General features: G+C 51.6%; 8 protein-coding genes across 8 annotated transcripts; 5 read left to right on the top strand and 3 right to left on the bottom strand.

Moving 5' to 3' along the window:
* Positions 1–278: 278 nt before the first annotated feature.
* On the bottom strand, positions 279–586 carry PC9H_000041 (uncharacterized protein; the record flags this gene model as incomplete). Its single annotated transcript, XM_036769704.1, has 2 exons — positions 279–459; positions 483–586. The coding sequence occupies 2 exons, from the start codon at positions 584–586 to the stop codon at positions 279–281; spliced, it is 285 nt and encodes a 94-aa protein (XP_036635549.1).
* Positions 587–1,779: 1,193 nt separating this feature from the next.
* PC9H_000040 (uncharacterized protein) lies at positions 1,780–4,379 on the top strand (the record flags this gene model as incomplete). The annotated part of the gene is made up of 13 exons (XM_036769703.1): positions 1,780–1,931; positions 1,979–2,008; positions 2,211–2,276; positions 2,326–2,475; positions 2,526–2,610; positions 2,670–2,722; positions 2,777–2,890; positions 2,950–3,106; positions 3,160–3,307; positions 3,351–3,476; positions 3,529–3,587; positions 3,648–3,966; positions 4,291–4,379. 13 exons carry the CDS (start codon positions 1,780–1,782, stop codon positions 4,377–4,379), a joined length of 1,548 nt encoding a protein of 515 aa, XP_036635548.1.
* Positions 4,380–5,053: 674 nt separating this feature from the next.
* On the top strand, positions 5,054–5,323 carry PC9H_000039 (uncharacterized protein; the record flags this gene model as incomplete). The annotated part of the gene is made up of 1 exon (XM_036769702.1): positions 5,054–5,323. One exon carries the CDS (start codon positions 5,054–5,056, stop codon positions 5,321–5,323), a length of 270 nt encoding a protein of 89 aa, XP_036635547.1.
* Positions 5,324–9,477: 4,154 nt separating this feature from the next.
* Positions 9,478–11,673, top strand: PC9H_000038 (uncharacterized protein; the record flags this gene model as incomplete). The annotated part of the gene is made up of 12 exons (XM_036769701.1): positions 9,478–9,545; positions 9,639–9,833; positions 9,905–9,914; positions 9,964–10,126; positions 10,179–10,189; positions 10,247–10,271; positions 10,346–10,413; positions 10,505–10,609; positions 10,682–10,741; positions 11,006–11,063; positions 11,131–11,318; positions 11,422–11,673. 12 exons carry the CDS (start codon positions 9,478–9,480, stop codon positions 11,671–11,673), a joined length of 1,203 nt encoding a protein of 400 aa, XP_036635546.1.
* Positions 11,674–12,782: 1,109 nt separating this feature from the next.
* Positions 12,783–15,481, top strand: PC9H_000037 (uncharacterized protein; the record flags this gene model as incomplete). Its single annotated transcript, XM_036769700.1, has 4 exons — positions 12,783–13,418; positions 13,471–14,918; positions 14,970–15,069; positions 15,122–15,481. 4 exons carry the CDS (start codon positions 12,783–12,785, stop codon positions 15,479–15,481), a joined length of 2,544 nt encoding a protein of 847 aa, XP_036635545.1.
* An 803-nt stretch (positions 15,482–16,284) lies between these two features.
* On the bottom strand, positions 16,285–17,174 carry PC9H_000036 (uncharacterized protein; the record flags this gene model as incomplete). Its single annotated transcript, XM_036769699.1, has 2 exons — positions 16,285–17,034; positions 17,088–17,174. 2 exons carry the CDS (start codon positions 17,172–17,174, stop codon positions 16,285–16,287), a joined length of 837 nt encoding a protein of 278 aa, XP_036635544.1.
* A 4,450-nt stretch (positions 17,175–21,624) lies between these two features.
* On the top strand, positions 21,625–22,033 carry PC9H_000035 (uncharacterized protein; the record flags this gene model as incomplete). The annotated part of the gene is made up of 3 exons (XM_036769698.1): positions 21,625–21,698; positions 21,775–21,892; positions 21,968–22,033. 3 exons carry the CDS (start codon positions 21,625–21,627, stop codon positions 22,031–22,033), a joined length of 258 nt encoding a protein of 85 aa, XP_036635543.1.
* Positions 22,034–22,356: 323 nt separating this feature from the next.
* PC9H_000034 (uncharacterized protein) lies at positions 22,357–25,208 on the bottom strand (the record flags this gene model as incomplete). The annotated part of the gene is made up of 6 exons (XM_036769697.1): positions 22,357–22,685; positions 22,742–23,552; positions 23,606–23,747; positions 23,809–23,962; positions 24,013–24,873; positions 24,929–25,208. 6 exons carry the CDS (start codon positions 25,206–25,208, stop codon positions 22,357–22,359), a joined length of 2,577 nt encoding a protein of 858 aa, XP_036635542.1.
* Positions 25,209–26,372: the final 1,164 nt, after the last annotated feature.

Raw genomic sequence — 26,372 nt, 5'->3', positions numbered from 1 at the left:
GCCCTCCCCACTACCCTCGTGCGTCCTCGCGCAGATCTCGAAAAATCGAAATCTTCCTTACTTGGGGGTTATGTATCAATTAGGACGTAGAGCGAGCAGTTATCCACCCTTTCATCATCATGTACCCCAGCCTCGTATTTTTGTACTCCCATCCATAACCCAGCGGCCCAGACGCCTTTTTGCCAGGTAGGGGATAATTGATTTCGATGCCATGCCGAGCAGCAAGCTTCTTCTGGCCAGAGACCATTGGGTAAGTGCCAATCCTTGAGCCAGGCAAATTACCCACCTTCGTGCTCCCCGGCCATGACTATGATCTCGTCGCCCGAACCTATCTCACCTTCTGCCTCCAAACGCTTCATCAGCACGTCCATATTCGCAGTTGAACTTCCCTCGAACACGATTCCGTCGAGACTCGTCGCATTCAACAGCTTCGTCGCAGCCTCCTTCCCTTCCTGAACCCTGCGTACACTCTGCGCGCACACCCAATAGCCTGCACCAAGCAAGTTTCCGCAATTCGGTTCACTACATCTTGCGGAATCTGGGATCCGCCGGCGTTGTCGACGTATATACGACCGGTCTTCAGCATCTTGACGTCGACAAAGCAAGATCGCATTCCCCGCCGTGAGCTGGTGTGTCTTTGAAGAGATCTATGGCGGCAAGGCTGATCGTCTGCGTAGACTCGAAACCCGTCATGGTAGTAAGCAAACACTTATGTTCAAGCCGAAAGATAGAAGGAAACGACTTGTAAGCGCGTCGAGCGCGGCGGAGCAAGACCACAACATTCCCAAAGGCTGTACTTCGCGCCAATGGGAGTGGTTCTATATATAATAAAACCGCTGTTGGTATCTGCGGGGCCTTCCATTATCCCACAAGAAGATTGGAGACATACGCTAGCGTCCCAGCTGGCGGCTGCGAGAAACGATCTGACAGATCACAGAACACGAGTTGCTCTGCGGGAGAAGCATCACAACCCAATCACCAGGTGACTGCAAACGTGCATTGATGGGCGCCTTCTTGATTGTTCTGCGATACGGAACCGGGTTAGCATGAACTCGAGGTCACATATTCGTACGTCCGTGTTATATGTAGCGCCTGATGCATCATGGCCATTTGGATCGCTCGTCGCCGTAGAACCCCGACATTGGACGATGGGTGAGCGGACAACCATGTCCGTACTGCGATGCCTATTTGTAGACATCAACCGTACGTTCTCCCGTGAGGTCTATCTCGGCCATCTGCTGCAAAGTCGACAAATCAAGGCACGGGCGCTGTCAAGCACGATGATGCTGGATCGTACCTTTCGACCACCATGGATCCACTCCCCCTTAGACCGTGAACTCTCGTTGCTTTGATATCGGTCAGAATGGTGGGTGATTGACTATGTTTCGTGGATCGTACCAGAAGTGGGTGAGGCATTTCGCCAATCTGATTGGGATCGACAGAGAGAGCTTGGCTCATAATATAAAAGTAAGAGAAGAGGTCGTTACGGCATACCCTTGGCGATTGGGTGATATCGGACGAAACTTTCCGTCAACATCGGTATCGACGGGAACCTTGCGAGTTCACTTGACAAAACAACAGGGCGTGTCTTTGAAAATAGCGCTATCGCGTCTCGCTGGTACATATGTTTGGTCTTTGCAGTGATGTGATCATGGGCGTTTGACAAGAGACAGTATGTTTCCGGCGATAATCAGCGTGGGCGCCACAAAGCCATATAGCCAAACAAGGATCTACACTCTCACCGTGCACCAACATTCCCAACCTCTATTCTTACCGCGCATGCCATTGGGCCATCAGTCGTTGTTCCAGATGGCCCAGAAGCAGAGCCACCTTAGAAGACATACACTCCATGGAAAGCGGCGCCAGTGCGATCACTATGTTTGGGCTTGGCTTCTCACCAACGTACAGATGGGAATGCTCGGCTGCACAACGTGTAACCCATCTCGCAATAATAACCCACTGCCTTCCTGCCCACAAGCACTCCATCGTACCTTCATGACACTCTCCGGTGAGTGTTCTTCCACCATGCCATCAATCTTCTTCATTTGCTGATGTGTGTCCATGCCAGGAGACATCTCTTGGATACTCCAGAACTTCCGAATTCAATAGAGCGTCGCCGAATAAGAGAAGCCAGCAGACTCTTTCCTGTGAGACTTCCCCCACAAGAACCACTCCTCATTCGTGCAGCGACGACCTACTGCTGCGTGCAGGACCATGGACGCATTCTCATCATTGCGAAAACGCGCCTCGATTACCCTAGAACAGGCTGACGCACTGTAAGTACTTCGCTCTGACTCCACTCCCCAAGGACTGACTCTGCTGCAGCGGTGTCTTGGCCTACGCCTGCACGATCCCCGGGACGATCCTCTGTTTTCTGGTCCTTCTCGCCTATGGTGCCGCCGCTCTGTCTCCGAAGGGAAGGCCACACTTAGACCGAGTCAGCTTTCGGCTCCTTTGCTACTCTCTGTTCTTCAAGTGAGTCTCCGGTGCTTCGTATCGTCGTCGTCATAGCTAACACCCCTCAGCATTCTCTATGGCATAGCCTTCTCAGTGACTGCTGCCCAGACAGGCCCGGGATCGCTATGTAATTTCGGTGCTTTTGCAGTGAACGTGAGTCACTCAGCCGTCCGTTTCATTCGAGTAGCAGCAGTGCTGATCTGTATCCATAGTTCACGCTCAACTTTGCGACGTTCTTCACGACATGTATCGCCATCAACCTTCAGTAAATATCTTTCTCTATGGCCCACATCGCTCGCTCATCTTCTAATTACCCCAGGCTCGTCTTGGTACACCGGGTAAACGGGAAAGCAATGGAGAAATACTATGTTATCGTAGTCTCCTTGCTTAGTATCGTATTGACGGTCCCGGCGTTCGGTCTCAACCAGTTTGGGTGCGTGTTACCTGTCGGCCATCAGATGCCGCCTCTAACGCTGTATTGGCGCCATGCAGATGGGACGAAGCGAATTTCACCTGTTGGTTCAAGAACCCCGACGAGCACACGAAGGTCCAATGGCTTATCGGTACCCAATCTTTCTGGATCGCTCTCGCTGCCACGATCGAGACGATATGCTCCGTAACCGTGCTCGTTTGGATGGCGAAGTTCCAGGTCCGTTTAATTCATTTCTAGCATCCTCGTTGACGTACTCATTGCTCTGCTAGTTGAACACCAGGTTCATCCAGAAAGCCTCAGACCCTAGTTTCTTGCATACGAGCGGCGCGACGGGGCACCGTTCAGAGGCTTCTAGCTCTGCGCAAACCATACTTTCGATCCAGGCCCGCAAATATAGAGGTGTCATCATACGTATCGGTGAGCATGGGTGACCCGAAACATGGTGCTCGATCATACCTAGCTAACTCGAACCTAGCCCTGTATCCCATCGTCTCACTGCTTATCAACTACCCTACGATCGGCTTGGACATCTTCGGGTCCATCAAGGGCGTGCACACCGAACTCGACTACCGTCTCCTCGTCGCCGGTGCGTCCAACTATTCCCCGTTTACCCAGCGTCTCCTGACGGCGCTTTTCAGATCTTGTCCTGTACGGACTGCGCCCATTTGCATACGCCCTGCTCGCATGCAACGATCCAGTACGTGCCATGTACCATCCGTATACTTCTATGGATCGCCCGCTGACCGTTCCTCGATAGTCCTTCGTGCGCGCCGTCCAAGACATCCGCGGTGTGAAGATCCCTTCGTCGGAGTCTTCTGGCGAGACGGACACCATGTCGCGCCCGCAGTTCGCCTCGCAGCGCCCAACCGACTCCACATTCCCTGGCGGCACCGAGCTCACCGTCAACGTAGAGCTCCAGACCGTGTCGCACGGCGACGACGCTAGCATGGACAAGTCGGGCAAGCACGGCATGTTCATCCACGAAGAGTCGGGCATCTCGACTGGACGGCTCGCTGCGAAGGCCGACGCGAGACGGACGTTCACGGATTCGGAGTGGGACGATAAGGCATTCGAGCGTCAGTTGTGAGCGCCCGATCCCATGAGCATACACTTGGATAGATCGTTTTTGAGGAATCTTCGGATCGAGTTTATTTATGATAGCATTTATGTAGTATAACGATGTATCGAGTAACGGTATCATAATGATCTTGTTATAACGCACCTATGAGCGAAGATGGCTTAACGAGGAAGTGGTGAAAATCAATATGCGTCAAAGTAGACATTGCAGGAGCCCCAGTAACTGTCCCTAAGAGCTGATTCTGCCGTCCAGGTGCCGTTTGCTGAGGCGAAAGATCGGGGTATCTGCAGCTAGTTGAAACGAATAGATACAGACAACAAAGGCACTGCCTCCGCTGTGGTTTCCCTTCACCATGAGGACCAGATCGTCCCATGCAGCTTCCGCATCGTTGCTGCCGACGGCGGAGGCTAGATAGGCTCGATTCTCTCAGGCAACCACTCTTCGTCACAAATATGGCATGTGCTACGTACATAAACCTATGTTCGTGCTTTGACTCCGTGTCAGGGTGCGGACATTTATTGCCCACCAGTGGTAAGTCGGCCCTTTCGGAAGTGTACAGCGTACGCATAATAGTTACGCGCCCACGTGATGGCGACAGGACAAACTGATGAAAAAGAAAGAGATGAAGATTGACGGCGGGGATTTGTTTGTGTTAATCATCCGGTGGACTCACAGAAAGGGTGGACTGCCGAATTGGGTCCTGCCAAATCCGTATTCTGAGAAACGTAGCTCACCTTATAGCGGAAATAAAAAATGATCGCCATGGTTGTCTTGCCGCGAACGCGTAGACGGTGTTCCGTACGCGTCGAACGTCGGGGACGTGATTTCGAGGGCTCAGGCGCTCAGGTAGCGTCGGTGGGCGGACGCTCTGTCTCAACGGTGGTTCCAATGCGCCGAAACAATGTATGCCAGCCTCTGTCGATGTCAGATAGATTACTCATGGCGTCTATACACCAAATCTGGATTATCCGGCGTCAGCCAACGACAAGGAGGGAATGATATATAAACCTCACATACGCTGAATATACCCCCACAATTCTTGATCTGCTACCACAATTATCTCTGCTATATCCCACATATTCCACATGCCTTTCACCTGCAACGCTTCTACCCTCGTCGCTGGTTCGACTTCCTCAAGTTCATCGCCATCGCCATCCTTTGATTCCTTCAGCTCTGGCAAGACGGTCGCCTGGTGGAAGGAGAGCTCATTGTCTCCCTCCCCGTCCTCACACTCGGAGGCGTCGGTCCCCCCATCAAGATACGGCGGGCTGCAAAGGTCGATGGCGATTGGCCGCAAGCGTGGTGCTGAGATCGCTCGCCGATGGAGCGATTCGAAGGGCGTTATTTATGTCTAGGCGTTTATTCAACAACAAGAGGCGTGAGCGGGTGGCAGCACCGGTTTGCGTCTCGGCGGTTTCGTGGTTTCAAGAGGCGTGCAACTTTCATGGCCGGCCCAGCAAGTTGCAGCGATCGTACTGCTTCGCGTGTGTTGCAATGCCTTCCGTACGCCGTGGCTGACCTCGCGCGAGCCAGGGACTTTGTCAGTTGTAGGTTCGGCGGCAAAGCAAGGTCGACTTCAAGATGGGACTGGTAGCTGGTAAGTACGAAGGTAGGTCATTGTGTTGGGAGGTGTGTGCCTCTCCTGATGAGTCCGAAAGGACGAAACACTTTTCTCCTATATTCTGTTGCACGACTGACCGCTTGTAGAGGACGAGTGGCTCACTTACTATTGCTTCCATGTTCGATTTTGTATATTTGGCAATTCTGTGGGCTAGGAATATACTTCCGTCTTCATCATTTTTGACACCGTTCGATGTCTACGTCGATCCCGGTGAGTTACAACGTTGGCTTTCTTCGACTTAAAGACCTTCCGACATGCACTATATGCAATACCTTTCAATCGGCACTTCCACTCCAAGTCACACCGTAAAGGAGCGTAGTAGCACTTCACAATGCTGTTAAAGGCCATTCGGTGAATAACGAATCAATAAGTGGCTGCAGTCAGTGTAGTCGACTCGAAGCGAAAACCACCGGATTTCTTCACCTAACTGAATGAGGATAGACGTGATGCAGGCTGAATCCTGCAGAAATACTTGAGTGGTATTCCTAGCGGTGACATCGGTCCTGATGGCTACCCGTAGCATCGACGGTGGGATGGACTTAGATATTCGCATGCTGTTCTCCTCCGGACGTTATATATCTTCGCCCAAAGGCTTCACATTCCTCCCTCCCTTCCCTACCTTCGGCGACGGCAGCGTGTTCTTTAAAGGGCTAGCTCCCTCTCGCGCGTTTTCCCGCCTCATCAGCTCGATATACGCCCACCGCTCCTCCGATACCATAGCCAATATGTAGGAGGCAGCGCGAGGAGCCTGGCGCCGTAGAAGCCGAGCCTCGGGTCTTGTGGTTTGACTTTGGGTTTGCGTTCGGCGTAGGTTTCGTATGCGGTGTCGGAGATGGGAATGGAAGTGAATATAAGCGGTAGAAGTCCGAGAAAGCGGGGACAGGACGACGGTGGGGATGGTTGGTGTACTCAAATGACGCTGATAGGTAAGCGTAGAAGGAGCCTTCTGGGGAGACGACCGTGATCTGGGGCATATTACTGGTCGCGAAAAGAGCTGTCCGCGCGACACGAAACGGAGGGCAAAGAACGCACCCGCTCGACCCAACAATAGACTTTATTCCGGGCGGGCTACTGGGCAGCCGCAGCCACGCGACGTCTCGCGACGGATCCCACATATCCGTCACGGTATTAGGAAGGTAACAACCAACGGAGTGAGTCGGCGTCTTGGACAGTCGCATCGATTTCCGCCATAGGGACGGCCTTGGGAGTATGAGAAAGGATGCACTCGGTCGAGAAACATGATTATGTACGCACGAGACGCCGCTACGGCCATGAGCGTTGAACGCGATGCTGTGTATCCTCGCATCTGAGGGAATTGTCAAGATTGAGAAGAGGAGCGTACCTTAGTATTGACTATCTGCAGCTTTCGAGGGCTGGATCCCAGCACGTCTGCGCATGCGACCCCAACCAGGGCGAGAAGAGAAGAGAAGTGCAAAATACCACCTCAACTATACCGCGCGCCCCGTTGTCTACGAAGTCCACTAGACAACACCTCGAGGCGGCATATCCTGTAGAGCGAGCTAACTCATAGTATCGACCCTCCCAAATGGCGGGCAATTCATGATGCACGATGCTGTATCCCTTCCGCGTTCCAACTGAAACGCATTTTTTCTGCGACCTGGCATTAGCTCCCATTTTATTTTGTGCGTTCGAAACTCGAAGTAAGCGGCGCACGAGTAGTGTTGGCTGGAGTTGGCGTAGAGGAGATTAGAGTTCGCCATCCTCTGGCGCTGAGAATTGCAGACGGTATCGTAGAAGTAGAAGATGGCGACAGGAAGGGGCGAAACGGGGACAAGCGCTCCTTGTCCTTGTCAGTGTAGGCGCGAAATCGTATTCGCTGGTGTGAATGCGAGGACTGGGAATGGTGTGTTCCCACCAAAAGACGAAGTAAGAAGGAACGAATGAACGGGATCCGAACGCCACGTGACGAACGGAACGGAGGACGGAAACGCGACCAAGCAGCGCCGCGTGCGACTGCTGGACTCGACTTTCGCAACGCAACGGAGGGAAGGGGAAACTTCTTCTTGTTGTTTATAGGTAGATGTAGGTACTATATATACTGTAGGTAGATGTAAATAAGCACGCAGAGTGTGCATGTATAATCTAGTAAGCTAGTACCTAACAACGAATGCGGCCGCAGCTGATGACGGACCGAAACAAGAAGTAAACGAAGCGATAGTATACGTACAATAAACCATGAATCAAGGCTCGAACAGGGTGCCAACCCTACATCAGTTGTGATCGTGCGTATATATCTGTGACTGTGGGACATATTTCTTTGCTGGTGTTAGTCGTCGACCTAACAATCCCTGAGCGCAGTAGTAGGAGTGCAGTAGGCCTCGGGCCTCATCTGCCGAACGAACATTCTCGCTGTCAGATCTCAAACAAGTGTCGACGCCGCAGTGGAGTAACAAAATTATGTTCATCTACCATTGTACTAGCCTCAAACGTTCAACGTTCAATTTTTTGACGGGCACACTCACCTCCACTTCCACCTTCTCCTCGCCTCCTCCACCCTTCACTCTACCATCGACGGTTCACGCGTTCACGCCTTGACAGAGGTCGGCGCAGGCACAGTGGAGACAGGTCGTGCGCAGCAGCAGGCTTCGCAGTTTTGGCATTTGCGCGCATACCGGCTCGCGTGGCGTATCCTTTCCCCGTATTTCCAAAACAAAAAAAAACGGCCTACATACACGAAACCCCGTCAGAATGAATTCAGGATCCAACACCGTGCGACGAACGTGTATAATTAAAATTCCAAGGTGCGGGAGTAAACGTGCACGATAGAGGTGGAAGGGCGAGGTAACGGCAGTTAAAGGTATCAGTGGAAAAGTAAGAGTCAACCATCAAAAGAGACTTAGCTGAGATTGCAGTGGTGGAATCCATATACGCAACGCTGTCAAAGGATACCACGTCGAATGAACCGCTCCTAGACTAGCCATTCACTCGTTCGCCAGCCTCCGAAGCGCCTCCTACCTCTGCGCCACCCCTCCTTTGCCCAGTCGCGCGTTATCACCTACTTGCCCGTGTAGTCTATAACACTTCTTACTTAGATGTTGGCGTATCCACTGGTTGTAAGGGGTGGGTAGACTGGTATTCGATACAGTGGCGAGGCCAGCGAGACGTATTGCGTGAGTACTTAAGTTCCTGGATCGAGGCGAGATCGGAATTTGGGGGCACGGCGCGGGGGTGCAATTCCGAGATCTGAGTAACCAGTCCTGATCGCTGATCACAGTTAATGATGCCTGATGCCTGATGGATCCAGCCTGGATCCATCTCCAACGCAGGGCGCGCCTTGCACATTGCATACCAACCGGTACCGGCCTGCATAACCGACCTGCATAATCGACCTGCCCAGCGGAAGGAGATCGGCCTCTTCTCTTCCCTCAGCAGCAGCAGAAATCGGGCATCAATTGTGCATCAGTCAAATGTCTCTTTGACAACCTGACAAGACGACATGAATTTGTTACCAAGTTGTACCAAGTGGCGCGGCGGCGTTCGGGGCCTGGAAGCTGGCGCCTTAGCAGCGCGAGATTTGTATGATGCATGATGCATGATGCATGATGCATGATGCATGATTGCACATTTGATCGACTGATCGCATTGATCAGTGATTGGCCTTTGCACCACTAAAGTAAGTAAGTACCCTTTGCACCCCCTGTATCTGTATCGCATTTTGCATTTTCAGGCGGCCCTGACAGACGCAACGATGGTATATAGCATATGATAGATGGCGATGCGCGATGCCCCCACTCTTTCGCCCGTCCCCCGTTTCCCGTTTCCCGTTCCCCGAGTTGAGGCCGCAGCTCGTCTCGTCGCAAGGAAAGAAAGAAAGCGCAAGGAAGGAAAGCAAAGCAAAGGCAGGAAAGGAAAGCAAGGATGTTGCCCATGCCGCCGGGCCAGACGCTGGATAACACGCTGGGGTCGCTGTACGTCGGGTCGCTGTGCTCAGCAGTGTACGTCTCCATCTCCCTCTTTCTGTCCTTGTCGTCTGCGTCTTCGTCTTCGTTCTCGTTTTAGTTTTTGTCGGTTGGTTGACCCCGGTACAGATTATATGGGGTGACGAGCATACAGACGTATGCGTACTACCACTGGTTCTTCAAGCGCGATTCGTGGGTGCACCGCATCGCCGTGGGCCTGCTGTGGTCCCTCGACACCATCCACTTCATCCTCGTCGTCCACGGCGTGTACTACTACTGCGTAGAGAGCTTCGAGAATCCGCTCAAGCTCCTCACTCTTGTCTGGTGCGTCCGCCGTCCACCTCTCTACCACTCGAAACTCGGGACTCGATGCTCACGACGGTGACGGTATATAGGTCCATGAAGGTAGGCTGCCCCGCTCGTCGGATGTCCGCGTTACGGACCGTATTCGCAGCTCCAAATCGTGATCAACGTGGTCGTCATCCTCCTCGTACAAGGGTGCGCTTCCCCGCCTCCGGAATCCCACATGCTACTGATGTTTGAACGGCGAATGGCAGATTATACGCTTACCGCGTCTGGCTACGCAAGTCCCCTCCCCTCCTCCTTCCCTCACCCTTGTGTGTTAACAACAACGTGATGCAGTTGGCGGGTACCACAACCGGATACTAGCCTGGATCGTCGTACGTCCCCTCGCGCTTGTCTCCCGCCGCTAATGACCACAATATCGCTGCGCCTAGGTATTCATAACCGCAGGCGGCTTCGGTTCGTCCCCCCCCTCCCCCTTCTTCCCTCTCGATGTGCGCTCATACGGACATGACTCCGCTGCCGTTGCATAGCCGTCGGCATGGCGCTCGCGCACGCCGTGTATACCCTCACCTTCGTCTCGGATCACGTGCGGATCAGCGTACGTCCCCTCCCCCCTCCCATTCTACGCACACGCATACGCACACGCACGCACGCATTTGTTCATTGGATCTCTCTTTTTGATTGTGTAGTGGGCCATCATCGCCTCCCTCGCCACCGCGACGTTCGTCGACTTCTTCATCGCGGGCGCGATGGTGTACTACCTGCGCCGGAGTCGCGGGCTGCAGCAGCGGTGCGTCCCTTCCCCCTTCCCCTTCTCCCGTTCCTCGTATTCCTTGGATGGCTGACACGATGGTGGCGCTTTGTAGCGTGAACTCGAAGATCTCGACGATGATGCAAATGTCGCTCACCTCGGGCATACTCACCAGGTGCGTATCTTCCTCCTCCTCCCCTCCCTCCTCCCTTCCCCCTTCCCTCCCCCATTCGTCCCCCTTTCTTCCCCTCTCCTTTGCGCATACCTGCTAGCTGACGGCGCCGGATGTCCGTTATCTGTGATCTGTGATCTGTGGTTCTGTGGTCTGGTGCAGTGCATGCTCGACCGCCGCGCTCATAACCGTACGTCCCGAGTGCCGCGTGTCCTGCACGCGGTGCAACTATAGCTAAGCGGCTAAGCGGCTAAGCGGTGCTTGTAGTACGTCGCCCTCCCCAAGACGCTCATATTCATGGGCATCGAGTCGTTCCTCACCAAACGTGCGTCACACTTCGCCCTCCTCCTCCTCTTCTTCTCCACACGTTGCTACTTACACTCGATTCGCAGTGTACATCAACTCGTTCCTCGCGATGCTCAACGCGCGCGAGCGCCACCACGACCTCGCGCCGCACCACTCCGAGCACCACTCCTCCCACACGCACTCCTCGAGGCTCGGCGTGTCGGTGCACATCCACAGCCTCAGCAGGCCCGGGGGCATCAGCACCGCGACGACCGCATCCAAGTCGGATAGCTCGGTGCGTCCCCCTTCCTTACTCCTCTTATTTTCTGTTAATTGGGGATATCCTAACTGATTGTCTGTTGTCTGTTGTCTATGGTCTATTGTATATTGTTATTTAGAACCCCCGCACGTCCCTCTCGCTGTACAAATCCTCCCTCGCGCCCGTCTCGCCGCTCGAGTCGCAGATGGAGCTGACCTCCCTGGCCGACTTCTCCGACGCGCACGATGTGCACAGGAAGGGCCGGGATGTCCTGGACATCAAGCATAGCGACGAGGACAGGGATACCGATGCGGATGGGGATGGAGAGGGAGAGGGAGAGGGAGCGCGTAGAGGGAAGGACGGGGACAAAGACAAGGTGTACTCGTGGTGAACGACCCGCCTCCGACTACGATCAGCCCCGGACGACCACTTACTCGCTCGGCGCAACCTATCTGCTTACAAGTTACCCGCCCCGTTTTCTCTGGATTCCGTTCGTTATCGTCCGTGGATATTTATTTCCGTGTTGTATGGAGTGCTGCATATGCATATGCGTATACGTATATCGTGTTTAATGTACATAGACTAACTCTAACCTCTGACCTCTAACCTCTAACCTCTAACCTCGTTTCGTTTCCTTCGTGAATCGTGATCGTGATCGTGTTGTTTTATACTACTACTTACCTCTCGTATGGATATATGGATATGGATTTGGGTCGCGTTTGTGACGATGGAGAGTATTTGATACTAGATTTTGGCGATCTGGGTAGTACAGGGGTACAGGGTTACAGGGGTATGGGGGTACACGTGACTACGCAAGATTACATAGGGCTACCAGCCGTGACCGTAGATACGGTTTATACGTAGCCGTCTTACGGGCTCCGTACCGTACCGTTGACGTTGAATGTACTGCTTGTTACGGACGTAATGCGTGAGGAATCTTTGCCGTATACGGGTCAGGGACTTGGGCTGTATACGGCGAGTACGGGTCAAGGCGTGTGAAACCAAATGGTAGATGCGTGGCAGACCTACGCGGGCTTGAACTCGACGTCGTCGGTACCCTGAATAGCACCGAACTCGAAAACTCCGCGACACGACCAGGCTCCTAAAACCATCCGCTCGTATCGTAAGTTTTTTTCGAGCACGTGACGGGCGCTAAGGCGCCGTAAACAAGTACAACGTCAAGCGTACTCGAAAACTTTCGATAGAGCGGCTGGCAAAATATGCAACCGAGAACGCCGACTTTGTTCCCAGCCCGCTTGTTGTAACCCAGTGGTCACTTGTGACAGTTATCCAACGGCAGACGTCGGCAGACTCGATTAGTACCAATTGGGATAAGTCACGCAACACTAAGCCATCCCCTAATTGTTATCTCCTGCGCTGCACATCCACCCACCGTATCACCACAAATGTCCAATGTAGATATTCCGTTCAATCAGTGATGTAGATATATGATACAGATATAAATCTATTGATGGGATTTTGATAACCACACTTGAACTGATGGTTTTAACCACCCCGCAACTGAACAATGTGCTGAATACCCTTCGCGATGACTTCAATACAAGCCCTGGTGAAGTCTTTCTACTGTTCCTTTGCAATACTGCAAACGGCGAGGATCAGCGTGGCGTTTCCGCCGGCATAATCGAGTACGCACCCAAGATCTTGACAGCCATGGAGAGCCATCAGAGCTTATCAAGAGTGTTCTTTGATAAGGCGAAGGAGTTGGTTGTTTGCCGGTGTACGAACGAAGTGGCTGAGCTGTCATTGAAAGTACATAACGGCCATTTCAATGCGAAGACTATGACGGAGGAACAAATTCGTGCGTACAAAGTTGGAGAGGCAGTCGAGAAGACGAGCCGACTGGCTCCAGTCTTATGGCAGTTTTTGATGTCACTGCTCTCGTCAGATGAAGACATCAGGATCCGAAGGATCGAACTTGCACGGCGACGACACGAAAAGCGATCAGGTAGCGAACGAAAGACTGAACGATCTGGCGATATTGAAATGAGCAACGATGGAGGTGAAGAAGGAGGGGAAGAGGACAACGATGATGACAGATACTTCGAGGATAGCAATGATGAATGGGACGATGGAATCGATCAGGCAATGGGACGTCGACAGAAGCTGATGAAGATCGTAAGTACGTGTCCCTGCAAGCCTGGTTTGAAGCGCTTACCAGATTATTTAGCGTGGCCTTCTCTGCGCCAGTATCTTTCTAAAGAGTACAAATCAGCACTGCAACGCCTTTCAAAGTGTTGTTGGAATGTTTCTAAACGCGACGAATACACCAGAGACTGTTCGAGAGTTCCTCTCTTCGTTAGGTGTCTCGATTACAACGTCATCGATTAATTTGGCCGTTCAAAGTTTGTCAACGGGCGCGCGAAAGCGAATGGAGGAGTTGGGGAGGTCGTTTCGTGTGCTATTTGCATACGATAACCTGGATATGGAAATGAAGCAATCAGTGCCGACTGTAGAGACCGAACAAGACAACCTTGTCCATTTGACGACAGGCACCATGCTGCCTCTCCATCCAGACGTTACGCAAGAGGATCTTGATTGTTCGGAAGAATTGTGGGAACGCTGCCCACCAGGAAAGCCGTCGGGCGTACCATGGATGAATCTCGCGAAGATTCATGCCAACCCAGCAGACAGCGAGGGACTCCTTCAACGCGACCGCTTCAATCGGTGGAAGTTCCTCTATGACCTGGTACACCATGGACCTGAATACTTCAGGCAATTCAAAAGCAATCTTGGCAGTGCGGAGGTCCTGAAGGCCGTCAAGCCTCACCGGACATTCCAGGTGCCCAATCGAACATTAGATCTTGCTCCGAGCACCCCCGCAACCAATGCGCGAGCCATCGAGGAGTTACTGGCACAGGCAGGAATAGAAGAGCCTAAGGAAGGAAGCAATGCCGTCAACATAGGAAACCAAGTACTACTTATTTCGGGGGATTTACTCACTGGCGAACGGATTCGAAGCTTGCTAGTTTCACGATCAGAAGAACGAACGCCATGGCGGCGTATGCAGTTTGTCGTATATGTAATGGGGTTGTTCCACCTTAAAATGGCTGCTGCGGAAGCAATCTGGCGAATCTTTATTCGAGACAAAAATGCACGGCAGGACAAGACAAGTCTAATGGAACTTTTGAGCCAAATCCGACCACAGGAAACAGGGAAACTTGGAAGCAAACCGGGGTTTCGTCGAATGCACGAGGCGATCGAACATATAGGAACAGTCCTTCGTCTCGATTGTTGGAGGCTTCTGGCGGTAGAAACCAACGAAGATTGCAAATCGTTAGATGACCTTGCGGACCAAAAACCTGAATGGAAGGAATTAGTTGAAATGGCGACAAAATTGTGCCGAACACAAGTTGCTGCCCCTGATATAGAGGAGACGATGCGCAGTGCAGACGAAGAGGAGCGCGATGCTCAGCATGAGAATAACTTGATACGCCAGCAATATTTCTTGCTGTACGAGGAGTTATCGTATGGGATGAATCATGGGGATATCGACCGTATCGAGTCGTGCTTCGTGCCTTGGATAATGATCTTCGCGGGCTGTGGAAAGCATAAGTATGCCGCCGAATTGCAGTGGTACCTTGAGGACGTTCACTTTCGCTATCCACCTGGTTTGAAGTAAGTCCGCATAATGTCAACTTTACGAAACGGTACTCACCAGCGACGCAGAGAGGCCGTTCGGAATAATATACTCTGCAACCCCACGGGGGAAGCAGGGAAATTCCGTGGAATTGACTGGCTTGTTGAGCACAATAACCTGTATATCAAGGTTAGCCGTCACCTCTGTACTGTGTTTGCAAGTCCTAATCATCTGCCGTTAGAGGATATATGGAGGAAAGTATTCGAACCATACAAAAGAGCATATCATATCGCAATCCCCGCTCATCCAGGTCTATAAAGACACTAGGATGCAGTTCGAACAAATGTTCTGCTTGGAGCACAAAACTATACGACACTCTCCCCCGAAGATGACAAAGACATTTCAAATACTTGCCGAATATATGAGAAAAGAAAAAGTAAACGAAGTAGTCCGCGGTCGAAAAACAAAGTATATGGTACCCGACGTAATGGGCGAAGGATTAGCAACCGTTTTCAAGAAACGGGGATTAAGTAATCTAGTGGAGGATGGAGAAGACGAGGAGTTGATTGAGCTTCAAGACGATGGTGGATTGGACTTGTAGGCAGTAGCGTCTGAATGAGGTGTAGTCGTCGAAGCGTTTGGATTAATCGGGTGATAGTAAAAGCTGGTGGGAATGTTAACGTTGGGGGGATGTAATGCGGTTGCATAGTACTGCTGTGGAGCAAGGTAAAAGTGGGGTGGGAGATAAGGCGTGGCGTAGCTGTATTGCGGCGGATATTGGGTCATCGTAGGCGTGCCCTGCGGGGGCGGGACAGTGGTGGGGGGATGGCTCGTGCTTGTAGATGCGGTGTTCTCCTTATCGGCGGCTACAGGGTTTGCGAACCGCTCCTGTTGATACAAAGGGCACTTGCGGTTTGTTTCTACCAGAGAAATGTGAATACAAAAGAAAATAGGCAAGACACCGCTTACTTATGTGGCCCGTTCCCCCGCAGCGCCTGCAACGAAGCTCCTTAGGTTTCGACGGCAAGGGAACTTCAGAGGGAGCAGTGGATTGTGTTGTTGTCAAAAGTGTTGACGGTGCTGGTGCACTCTTTGTTGGAAAAAATCTGTGAATTAAGTCGAGGAGTTCCGTTTTGTGTTGACCCGCCCAGTCAACGTCCCAGCCCGTCTCTTTGTCTAACTGCTCTAGCGTTGTGAGTTTCCCCAGAGCCGCACAAGCGATGATCCGGGCAACGATATCGTTTGTCATGAACATCTTGGCGCCGTACATTTGTATAATTGTTGCGCCCATTTCAGCAAGGGCATGGGTGTTTCGCCACTCGAGCAAGGCTGTGCGAAATGTGGAAGCAGTAGTCGACATCGTAAACTTCTTGATTGAGGATTTCTGAGGTGCGCGTTTCGGTTTCACGTACAGGACGGAGTACTGCGTGAATGCCTCCGGGGTACAGATGAAACAGCAATCACCTTTTGGTGGGGGACAACAACGACGACAGCCTGCACTATCGTTGGGGTCACAGGCAAGGTGCGTGTCATTGCCTTTTTAGGAATAAAGTTACTTCCAACCTTGGATAACCAGCGGCAAATGGACTTACTGCGTCTGTCGTTGCCGAAGAATGTTGATGGGATTATCCGCTGGCAGCACACGCCTCTGAGGTGAGCGTTGATGTAGTCGTCCATCGGACTTCCCAGGTCGTTCCCCCTTGCCAATCTCCCTTTACCAACCGCAGAACGATCCCCCAGATTTCCTCCCTGCTTTTGGTACCTCTTTCGACACTCATTGGGATCCATCGACACCGGTGTGTGTAGTTTGCTAGGTGTGGCGGTAACATGTGAGCTGTCAACTGAATCAGCCATGTCAACCTCCATCAGATCGCCGTTTGACGGCTCGCATCTAGACTCCGTTGCCGCTTGCTGTCCAACGTTGGAGGTGAGTGCACGCCGCTTAGGTGTGGGGCCATTCTGGTTCGTCGCCTTACGTTTCGAGCTTCCCCGTTGACCATTTTCGTCATCCAGATCTTTCTTATCAACCAGAAGGATTCCAACACCGGTTTCCCCCTTCCCCCTCGCTGCACGCCCAAATCGTTGGAATAAAGTATTCAGACCGCATGTTGCACGCCATTGGACTACAAGCTTGATGTCTGGTAAGTCCATCCCCTGGTATTCTATTGGTTAACTCAGAGTCCAACAGTAGTAAAGAATTACCCTACCATGCCGAACGCATCAGTCGAACAAATCCCCCAGACTTCATCCTGTCTGAACTTCTCGAGCTCCTCTTCGCGGTAAGCCTGTGTCATTGTTGAGTGAAAGTATTTCACGCGCAGCTGATTTCCGTTATGAAGCCGTTTACGCAGAACGTTGCGAGCCGCCTCCGCCTCTTTGATATTGTCAAAGAAGACAATGAACTTGCCAGGGGACTCGTCGCAATATGGGTCGCCCTTTAAGAGAAACTCGAGGTCCTTGAAGCTGTTTGCTGGGTATACCAACGGCTGGACGAGTAGCGAGACCTCTGGCCGGTCATTCGACTGCAAGATGTATTTTGTACTACTCTCCCGCAGCCGTAACACCTGTGATATCTCATGGAGAACCGATTTCGGCAACGTTGCTGATGCGACATAAAACGGGATGTTCTCAGCAGACCGGATCGTGTTGCGTAGTATGCCCAGCTGAGTGTAACCTTTCCTGAATTTTCCCCATTCACTGATGCAATGTCCCTCGTCGAAGACGACTTATTCTATGTCCGATCAGTGCGCCGTTGGTCCAGACGGCGAATTACTCCCCGCCTCTCAAATACAGTGGTATCATGACCCTGATGATGCTATGGCCCTGCCAGTACCACAGGAGAGAGAAGAACCTCGTACGTACGCAACTAGGTGACATTGCTTTATTCTGATGCTCCCTATACAGAATTAGGGCGTACGCGTGGTGGTCGAATTTCGCTGAAAATGCAGGACGCCATCTCCGCTCTTCAGCTTGACGACGACGGTAATCCAGATCCAGCATTGCGACGCCCTCCACGCTTGCGAAGCGGTCCGTCAAGAAACAAAACCACCGCTTCTTCCAGAGCTACCGCTGTCATCAGTAATACGGACAATGATGAAGATGAGGATAAAGACTATGAAGACTGCCCGCCTCTCATTGACATAGAGGACTCAGATGACGATGATGACAACCTTGTCTCAAATGCGGAGGTAAGCTCGTTATTGATCACTCATCAGGTGTACTGATTCTATCTCACTTACTATAGATCGCTGATATGCTTCCCACCAAGGCGGTACTCGCTGCGTCCCTCAAGTCTCGTTCGCGGAAGCGTAAGCAAGCTATGAAGGCCACCGTCTCCCAGCCAAAGCGTGTCCGTGAGGATCAGCCAGTGCTCGGGAGTGGATCAACTAGTGGTGTTAACCCAGCGACGCTGAATGCGAAACCAAAGGTAGATACCAGTTCGCTTCAGATGGCCGATGCATAACTAACATTGATTAGGCAAAGCGTGGCGCGATCTATTTATTCTACGAGCAAGTTACCACCGATGCAAACGGCAAAAAGAATGATGGGGACCAGTACTTCAAATGCTTTCACGGTAATCGCAAAATACTCAAGATCACAGCAGCGATGAAAGGCAATACAAATGGTGAGTACTTTAGAGTATATTTCTCATACACCGCTAATAGTAAATAGGTTTAACCCAGCACTTGAAGAACTTCCCTCTCCTGTACAAATTCTACGAGGTTCTGAAGCTACGGGGCGCTGATGGAGTCATTACTCCAGATGAAGTGAAGATCGCCAACGGAACAGCAAAAATGGATGCCGATGCCATGGCTAAGTACGTCTCCGGGCTTGAGCAAGAGTCTGCCAGCATTATGGCTGCGTTTCGACGCCAATTAGAGAAGGATAAAGTATGTCACGCTCGTCCGCATTGACACCATTACTTATTAATTTTCTAGCCGACCTGGGATCAGACATCGTTTGAATCACTGCTTGCTGATTGGATGGTTTCTTGCGACCAGCCATTCACCGAGGTTGATCGCCCCGAGTTCCGCAAGCTTCTTGAGTTTGTCTCGTATCACAGCGGCAATACAAATCCTCTCCATATCCCACACCGAACATCTATCCAGGAGAAGATCATGAAACGAGGTGCCGAAGTGATCTCGGAAATGAAGGAGATGTTTTCGGTGAGAACAGTCCTTCACTTTGACACGCAACCTCACCGTGCATTTGTAGAGCCTTGAGAGCAAAGTCTCGATCTCTTTAGATGCATGGACATCAAGCAATCAGTATGCTTTTTTAGCCATTGTCGCCCATTATATAACTAATGATGGTGTTCTCGGTGAGTCCGCCCACTTCGTTGATGTCACTTTCTAATATCCAATAAGAGGAAACACTCATCGACTTCAAGGAGATGATAGGGGAACACTCAGGGGACAACATGGCCGATGCCGTTTGGGGGACACTTGAGAAATATGGGCTGATCGGTCGTGTACGTGAAGCATTCTCTCTACGAAATCAATACTAATTACTTACAATAGACTATGGCATTCGTTATGGACAATGCCTCAAATAACAACACTCTTATGGATGCCTTGCAACGGAAACATGAGGCACTGGGCCTTCAATTCTCAGCTACCGATGCTCGCCTCCGGTGTCTTCCTCACACTATACATCTGGCTGCATTGAAGGTATGGATTCTTCTCCGCACTTAATTAAGAAACATGAGCTGAAATATTGTAGCTCCTGGAAGGTATCGGTGCTATATCCAAAAGCGAGAGCGCACGGGCTGCAGGACATAGTGAGGACTATCAAACAACGGTCTCCTCTCCTGATAGCAGGGATGTGGATGACGATGCTGTGTTCCGGGAAGACAACGGCACTGAAGAACTTGATTTCTCATGCGCAGTAACAAGGGTACTATTCGTTATCTATAAGTGATTGTATTAATAGACTGAAATTGATTAGCTTCGCCGGATTGTACGCTCAGTACGATCTAGCCCTCAGCGCCGAAAGTCCTGGCTTAACGACGTCTCTTTGTCACTTCAAAAGTCTGGATCACTCAGATCATCACTTCCGTTAATGTTAATCCTCGATGTTAAGACCCGCTGGTCTTCGACACATCAAATGATCCGTAAGTTACAATTCACATCTCTGCATGCTTAACTATTTATCTCTATTACTCTAGGCCGTGCGTTAGCATATAGAGAAACCCTTAGTGACTTCATAGGAAAGACAGTGAACCGGGACCTGCTGCAGTACGATCTCACTCCGGCTCACTGGGATGCAATTGCGCTCGTTGAAATTTGGCTGCGGAACTTCCATGCTGCCACCGTTCAGATGTCAGCAACCTCCAAGCCGATGCTCTCGCAAACCTTTGCCGTCCTTCGAGGACTTCAAGAAACACTACGAGACACCATTCGGACACTCCCAACAGACACCCCGACACAGCTCCGTGATGCACTAGTGGACTCTCACTTGAAGCTCAGTGAATATTATTCAAAGATCGATGAATCTCCATACTATATGTGGTCTTCACGTGAGTAGTTTCTTCGATGCACTATAGTATTAACCATTCTGATCATCGTGCTTAGTCCTTGACCCACGGATTTCTTACGACGGTCTCGCTGAAGACTTCAAGGAGTCCCCTGAGCTCCTAAAAGACCTTAAGGCCTCGAAATCCAAGCTCGAAGCTTACTTCAACCGACACTACAAGAAGACTGTTCCGATCCCCTTGTCAGCAGCAAGCTCTGCTCAGTCGGTCACCTCGGAGGGTTCCGAATCATCTGAAGTTCAAGTTGACTTCATGGCACGCTATCGGCGCAAGGAACGTACGACTATAAATGAATTGGCCGAGTACTGGAAACTCCCACAAGAAGATATGGATTCTTGTGATCCAATAAACTGGTGGTATACCCGCCGTTTTCAGTTCCCCAACCTCTACTGCCTCGCTCGTGATCTGTTGGGCATTCCAGGTATGTTCGCATGCTCACCTGCCTTCACACTAACCAATTTGACTGGTAGGCTCTGCCGTCGCTGTAGAACGCATATTCTCGGCTGGAAGGGACACCATATCTCTTCGGCGTGCAAGTCTTAAACCTCAGACCATCGAGACACTGATGTTACTCAAGCAGCGCCTTCGCATTGCTCGCCACAAGGTCTCCAATTAAGTAGATATGTACAACTACATAATGCGGGAGAAATAGTTATATTGGTTATCGTAATTACGGTCGTATCACTGTACAATGTCCGTACCGTACCGTCTTGGTAATCTGCGGCAAGCGTATACGGATGGCTGAGTCCTATCATTGCCCGTACTTAGGGCGTAATCATACGGCCGTGACCGTATACGGTACGGGTAACAGCCCTAAGATTACATCGAGCGCCCGTGTACTTTTTCTTCGTGTGTCTGCTTGAGTCGGGCCAGTCAAACGCGATACATGCACTCGATTACTTGAGTATTGCGCGCCCTCAACAGCTTATTCTAACATGCGATGCGGTTCCGATGGCCTGCGCAATCTAGCAAGTTCAGTGTAATACTCACCAACGCCGACACTGACGTTGTCCCCGTCGTCGAGCACGGTCGCGTGTTCTCAACCCGAGTATAGACGGTTCAAGCTTCAACCACCATTAACCATGGAATCTGCCACCTATCCAGAACTGCCGCTGGAGATCTGGTGCATTACTCTCAGGTGATACACGGCTGACCAAGGCAACAATATCCTGTTCATCCGGGACGTAAACCGGCTGTTCTACGACGTCGCGATGAACCATTGGTTCGAGAGGCTGGATCTGCGGGATCTGAACGCGGGCGGCTCATTTGAGCTCCAGCGCATCCGGTATGTCTTCGTGTACGGTCAGTGTCAGATCTGCACTCACGATCTACGTGTTTTCCTCGCGTCCCTCCTCCCTCAGAGATCCGTGGCTGACAAAGCGACTGAAATGGATATCCCTCTCAACGTGGACTCTTGTGCAGATACTCACGGAGGAGTGCTATCGCTCGGAAACACTCAGGAACGCGGCTAAAACGAACGTGTGCGCTGGTCGGTGAGGGAGTGAGTGTTCAGGTTCTAATTTTTCATCGCCACTGCTGATTCATGATTGATAGCTGGCGGGCCACACATTTCTATCCGGATGTAGGTCTAATCGTGCTCGATTTGTGGTCTGGAGATAGCGGAAAGCACGACGACTAGACTAAAGCACAATTGTATATTGAGAGTAAAGGGGGGGGACAAGGCCACATCGGGAGAGAGAAGATTTAGGCCTTCTAAGTACCTCTTACCGTTCTGAAGCTAGTAATGGATGATGACCTACATATTCCCCAATTCCAAGAATGTGATGCCCTCGCCTATTAAGCGGGAGAAATATGGATAATTGGGCATGTATTACAGATATACTAGTACACGAGAGGTGGACATAGTGAAAGACGAGGCGGCGCGACACGATATCGTGAAATATACAACAAGACAATCAAGAGCGTAGACGTTCGGAGATGAATCAGGCTTCTGCATCGCTATCAGTATCGAGTGCCTGCGGATCTAAGGTTGGTGAGAGACGAAGATTTGTGGAAAGCGACGCTGGCGTGGAAGGAAGGCTTTTCGTGAATGTATCCGCATCTGGCGAGTATTCGAGGGGAAGCTGGCATCCGGGAAAGAAGCGTGGCGATAGCGGGAGGCTCTGAGGGACTTCCTTGTATGATGCTGTGTCCTTCTCGTACGACTCGGTGCCCTGCCTCGTTATCCGGCGCCCCTTGAAGCGTGGCGATGGCGGGAGGCTCCGAGGGACTTCCTTGTATGAATCTGTGCCCTGCCTTGTGATTCGGCGTCCTATGCATAGAAGAATGGTCAGATAGAGTCACTAAATGAAGATCAGTAGCTCGTACTCTTTGCTTGGGATTCCTCCTTAGGTCCAAGCTGGTTCGACTGTCGCTTCGGCCTGAGCGAGCCCGTGGCAATGAGCTGTCCGTTGACGCTGGGTTTATGTGATACCTGAGGCATTATTCGGTTGTCCGGGATTTCTGCTGGTCGGATTCGCCCTGTATCAAACTGGACGTCCTTGTTCTGCGTCTTCCAGAGGTCGATGTATTGGAGGATGATCCGCTGCATCGCTTCGTGGAGGTGGAGGGGGAGAGGTGCCGGCTCAATGAGGCCCCACTCCGGAGCAATTTGGGCTGTCAGACTCAGGAGAAAGCCTTCAGCATGAGCGAGCTCCGGATGTAGCCATTTTTTCCATTTTGCCTGGTGGATTATACTCAACCTACTATCTCCCATATCGTCAGATACACCGATCTCGTGATTGGCGATGTATTTCCATGCACAGTTGAGCCCAAACTCATCGGGATCCTTGAGCGCCTGGGGATCTTCTCGTGCGCTGCCCAAAGGGACAGCGAGGAGCAAGAATACTACAATGCACCAGAAAACCGACTCTGCATCATGCCGCGGACGGTGCTCGAACTGTGTTACCCTCAACTCGGGGTTTTTGTCGTGCTCATCTTCCGTTTCTTCAGTATAGACACCTCCATGACGAGTGGGGCCATCGTCGGTGAATGTCCGCAAGCCAGACCGGTCGTTGGAGTGCAACAGGGCATATTGATCAGCAAGATGACTTGGAAGTGTTGGCATCCTGCGGAACTTGATGTTATCCACAAGCAGACAGCCAAGTGCAGGCGAACGAGCGATGAACTTCGGTGTTCCCTACATGTTCGATTAATCAGTAGCCTCCAAATGCACTCCGAGGAAGAACTCACGGTACGACAACGCAAGGGTTCATCATTCATATGGATGGTGTCTCGCCTTGCGACGAATGAAGGTGATACTGCCGCCTTTCGATCCAGCTCCGCTGCATTGTCCAGGTCTCCAAGACGAGCCATGGGATCGGCGTTTTCTTGTCTGAATTCATCCAGAAAATATCAACAAGTAGAAGTAGGACAGCGAATGGTGACAAACGTACTTCTCGATGATTTCGTTGACGAAGATCGGGCGATATTCAGTCCCCTTGAATTCCTCCTCATCTTCGCCCTTGAAGTCTTCCGCCTCAACGAAGATGTTGCCGTGACTGATGTCGCGATGGATGATATTGCGCTCCATCACCGCCCAGCGGTGAGCTGTAAGTCGTTTAGCACGCGAGAAATAGCCCAATATGAATATGGTTCACCTTCGAGGATGTCGTACATGCATTTGAGGAAATCGATGAGACTGGGGCATTTTCGCAATGATTCTCCCCAGGTATGCATGATCAGTCGAGTCTTGATGCGCGTGGTGCTGTCAACCGTCACCGTGATGGGACAACCGCGCTTCCACTGAACTTCATATTCTTTCTTGACTCGCAGGAATCCAGGGGCGGGGCCTTCCTTGTGGAGGATGTCGTACAGCTCGCCTTCCCTAAAGCTGGAATGAACGTCGCGATACGAGTCCTTGATCGTAATTGGTGTATCGCCAACTTTCGCTACCCAAGTCATCCGATGCCAAGGGTCTCCAACGACTCTGACAACACAGTTTTCGTAAACTTTGTCGCCATCGCGTATATTCCAAGCGGGAGGACCGAGGACATCACCAGTATCAGCCAGAGTCACGCTCGGGTCTCGGGTTGCGAAGTCTGGGTGAGGAACGTATAGCGTGTAGACATATGAGACCAGCGGAACGAGGTCAGACCAAGGGAATTCTTCGGACGTTTGGAGGCCAGCAGGGCAGCTGTACTGAATGATGTAGCCAGCAGGTGAGATAGAGAGCCCGTACATCCCAACCAAGTCGGGGCGAGATTGGTTCGCGAACGCCAAATAGGCTCCAGATTGACGTGGTCCATCCTTCCTGTCGGCCTTGCCTTTTTCTTCGATGATAGTTAATATATGGTGCCAGGGAATGCGCGCCGTGTCGTCTTCATCAAGAAGGAGGCTGATAGCTTCCAGCAAACCCACCAAGTCGGGGGCTCCCGCTTCGGTGTCATTCGGATGGTACTTCGGCGAGCGCGAATGGTTGTCACGGAAGACTACGAGATCCTTGCCTTTGGCGTATTTAACTTTGACAAAAGCCAAGTGTCAGTACAGCAGACGATTGGTGGAGTGTATACGTACGGCGTATGAGAACACTCGCACGACTCAGCAGTTGCGCGAGAAGACCGTAATCTGTCTGTCCGGTGGCGCGAAACTGGTTTACCAGTTGAAGGAGCTCCTTGTCGTTCAGGATGGTGGCAAATGACCTAGTCGTGGATTTGTGTAGCCGTAGCGAGCTGAAAGTCGCCGATGGAGTCAGGTAGCCAGTGCGGTCGACTATGTCGGACATCTGTCGTCTATTGACTGCAGGTGGTTTCGTCTTCTTCACGGGTGTAGTCTGGGAGATAATATGATGAGCCATGGTGGTAAATTGCAGAAGAGAACTCGCACTCTCAGAAGAGTTTATACTCACCTGAAATGGCCACAATCAAACAATGGACACGAAGTGGCAAGTGGAAGTGGCTTGGTGGTAAGAACGAACGAGTTGGTTCCAAATTGGGCCACAGTTGTTTGTCGGAGTACGTATCGGAGTTGAAAACACGATCCATGAACAGCACTCCCCTGCAACCTCCTTCGAGTGATAGCATTGCGATACATCCTAGGGGTACTGCCCTTGCGCGTACGGAGCGGTCGAACTGAATCCAGACAACTCGGTATCTCAGACGTTCGTTGAATGCGGAGATAGTAATGGACAATTGCGTTTTCGGACTGTGGTTTCCCCCTCGTAATACATAACCTATCTGCTGTTATTCACTGATTACTGCCGCAGGGTACACACTAGTTCATCGTACGCACGCCTGCGGTTCGAAGCCTTCTCGTCACCAACCTCTCGGCGCATGCCCAACTAAACGGCGACTCACCGAGACATGCCGTAAAGCGTACTCCAAGGATCCTTTTGGCGTACGCACATTCGTTGACGATCCCTCCACCAAGCCCATGGGTGCTACGAAGCTGACCAGGTCGAAGAGAAGTACGACAAAAGACCGAAGCTGATGGTTACAGAGTTCGAGCATCGTCCGCGACATGATGCAGAATCTATGATCGTGTTTCTGCTGGTCGCGTGCCCTTGGGAAAGCCGAAGGAAGCAATAGGCAACGATCCCAAGGGATTCTTGCCCTTTTCTGCGTGGAGGCAGATTGCGAATCATCGGGTCGGCCCATCGAAAGACATATGTGATAGCAGAGCGGGTCTGCTCGCTGGAGATGAACTGTGGAATGAATGGTCGCATCTGGGCCTGGCTCGTGCTGGGCCACTTCTCGCGGCATTGGCGTCTCAAGTTTCCCCCGAATCGAACCTGCTGGCCCCACAACCCGAGGCCTTCACCTCCATGAGGCAATACAGCGCATCATCTTCCAACATATAGGTGTATGGACGAAGAATAATCTCGACGCCAAGTCCGATACTGGAGGGGTCCGCGCCGGGTTCGAGACTAAGTACCACAATGCTACGAAGCGAGTCACCATTAATCCATCCAAATTATCATCAAAATGAGCCTCATGCCTGAGCTACACAAATGGAGGCTGCA

This window comes from Pleurotus ostreatus (assembly GCF_014466165.1).
Source record: "Pleurotus ostreatus strain PC9 chromosome Unknown scaffold_1, whole genome shotgun sequence".
In the NCBI taxonomy this organism is placed as follows: Eukaryota; Fungi; Basidiomycota; class Agaricomycetes; order Agaricales; family Pleurotaceae; genus Pleurotus; species Pleurotus ostreatus.
The sequence above is the reverse complement of the archived record's forward strand: the minus strand, read 5'-3'. Positions and strand labels throughout refer to the sequence as shown.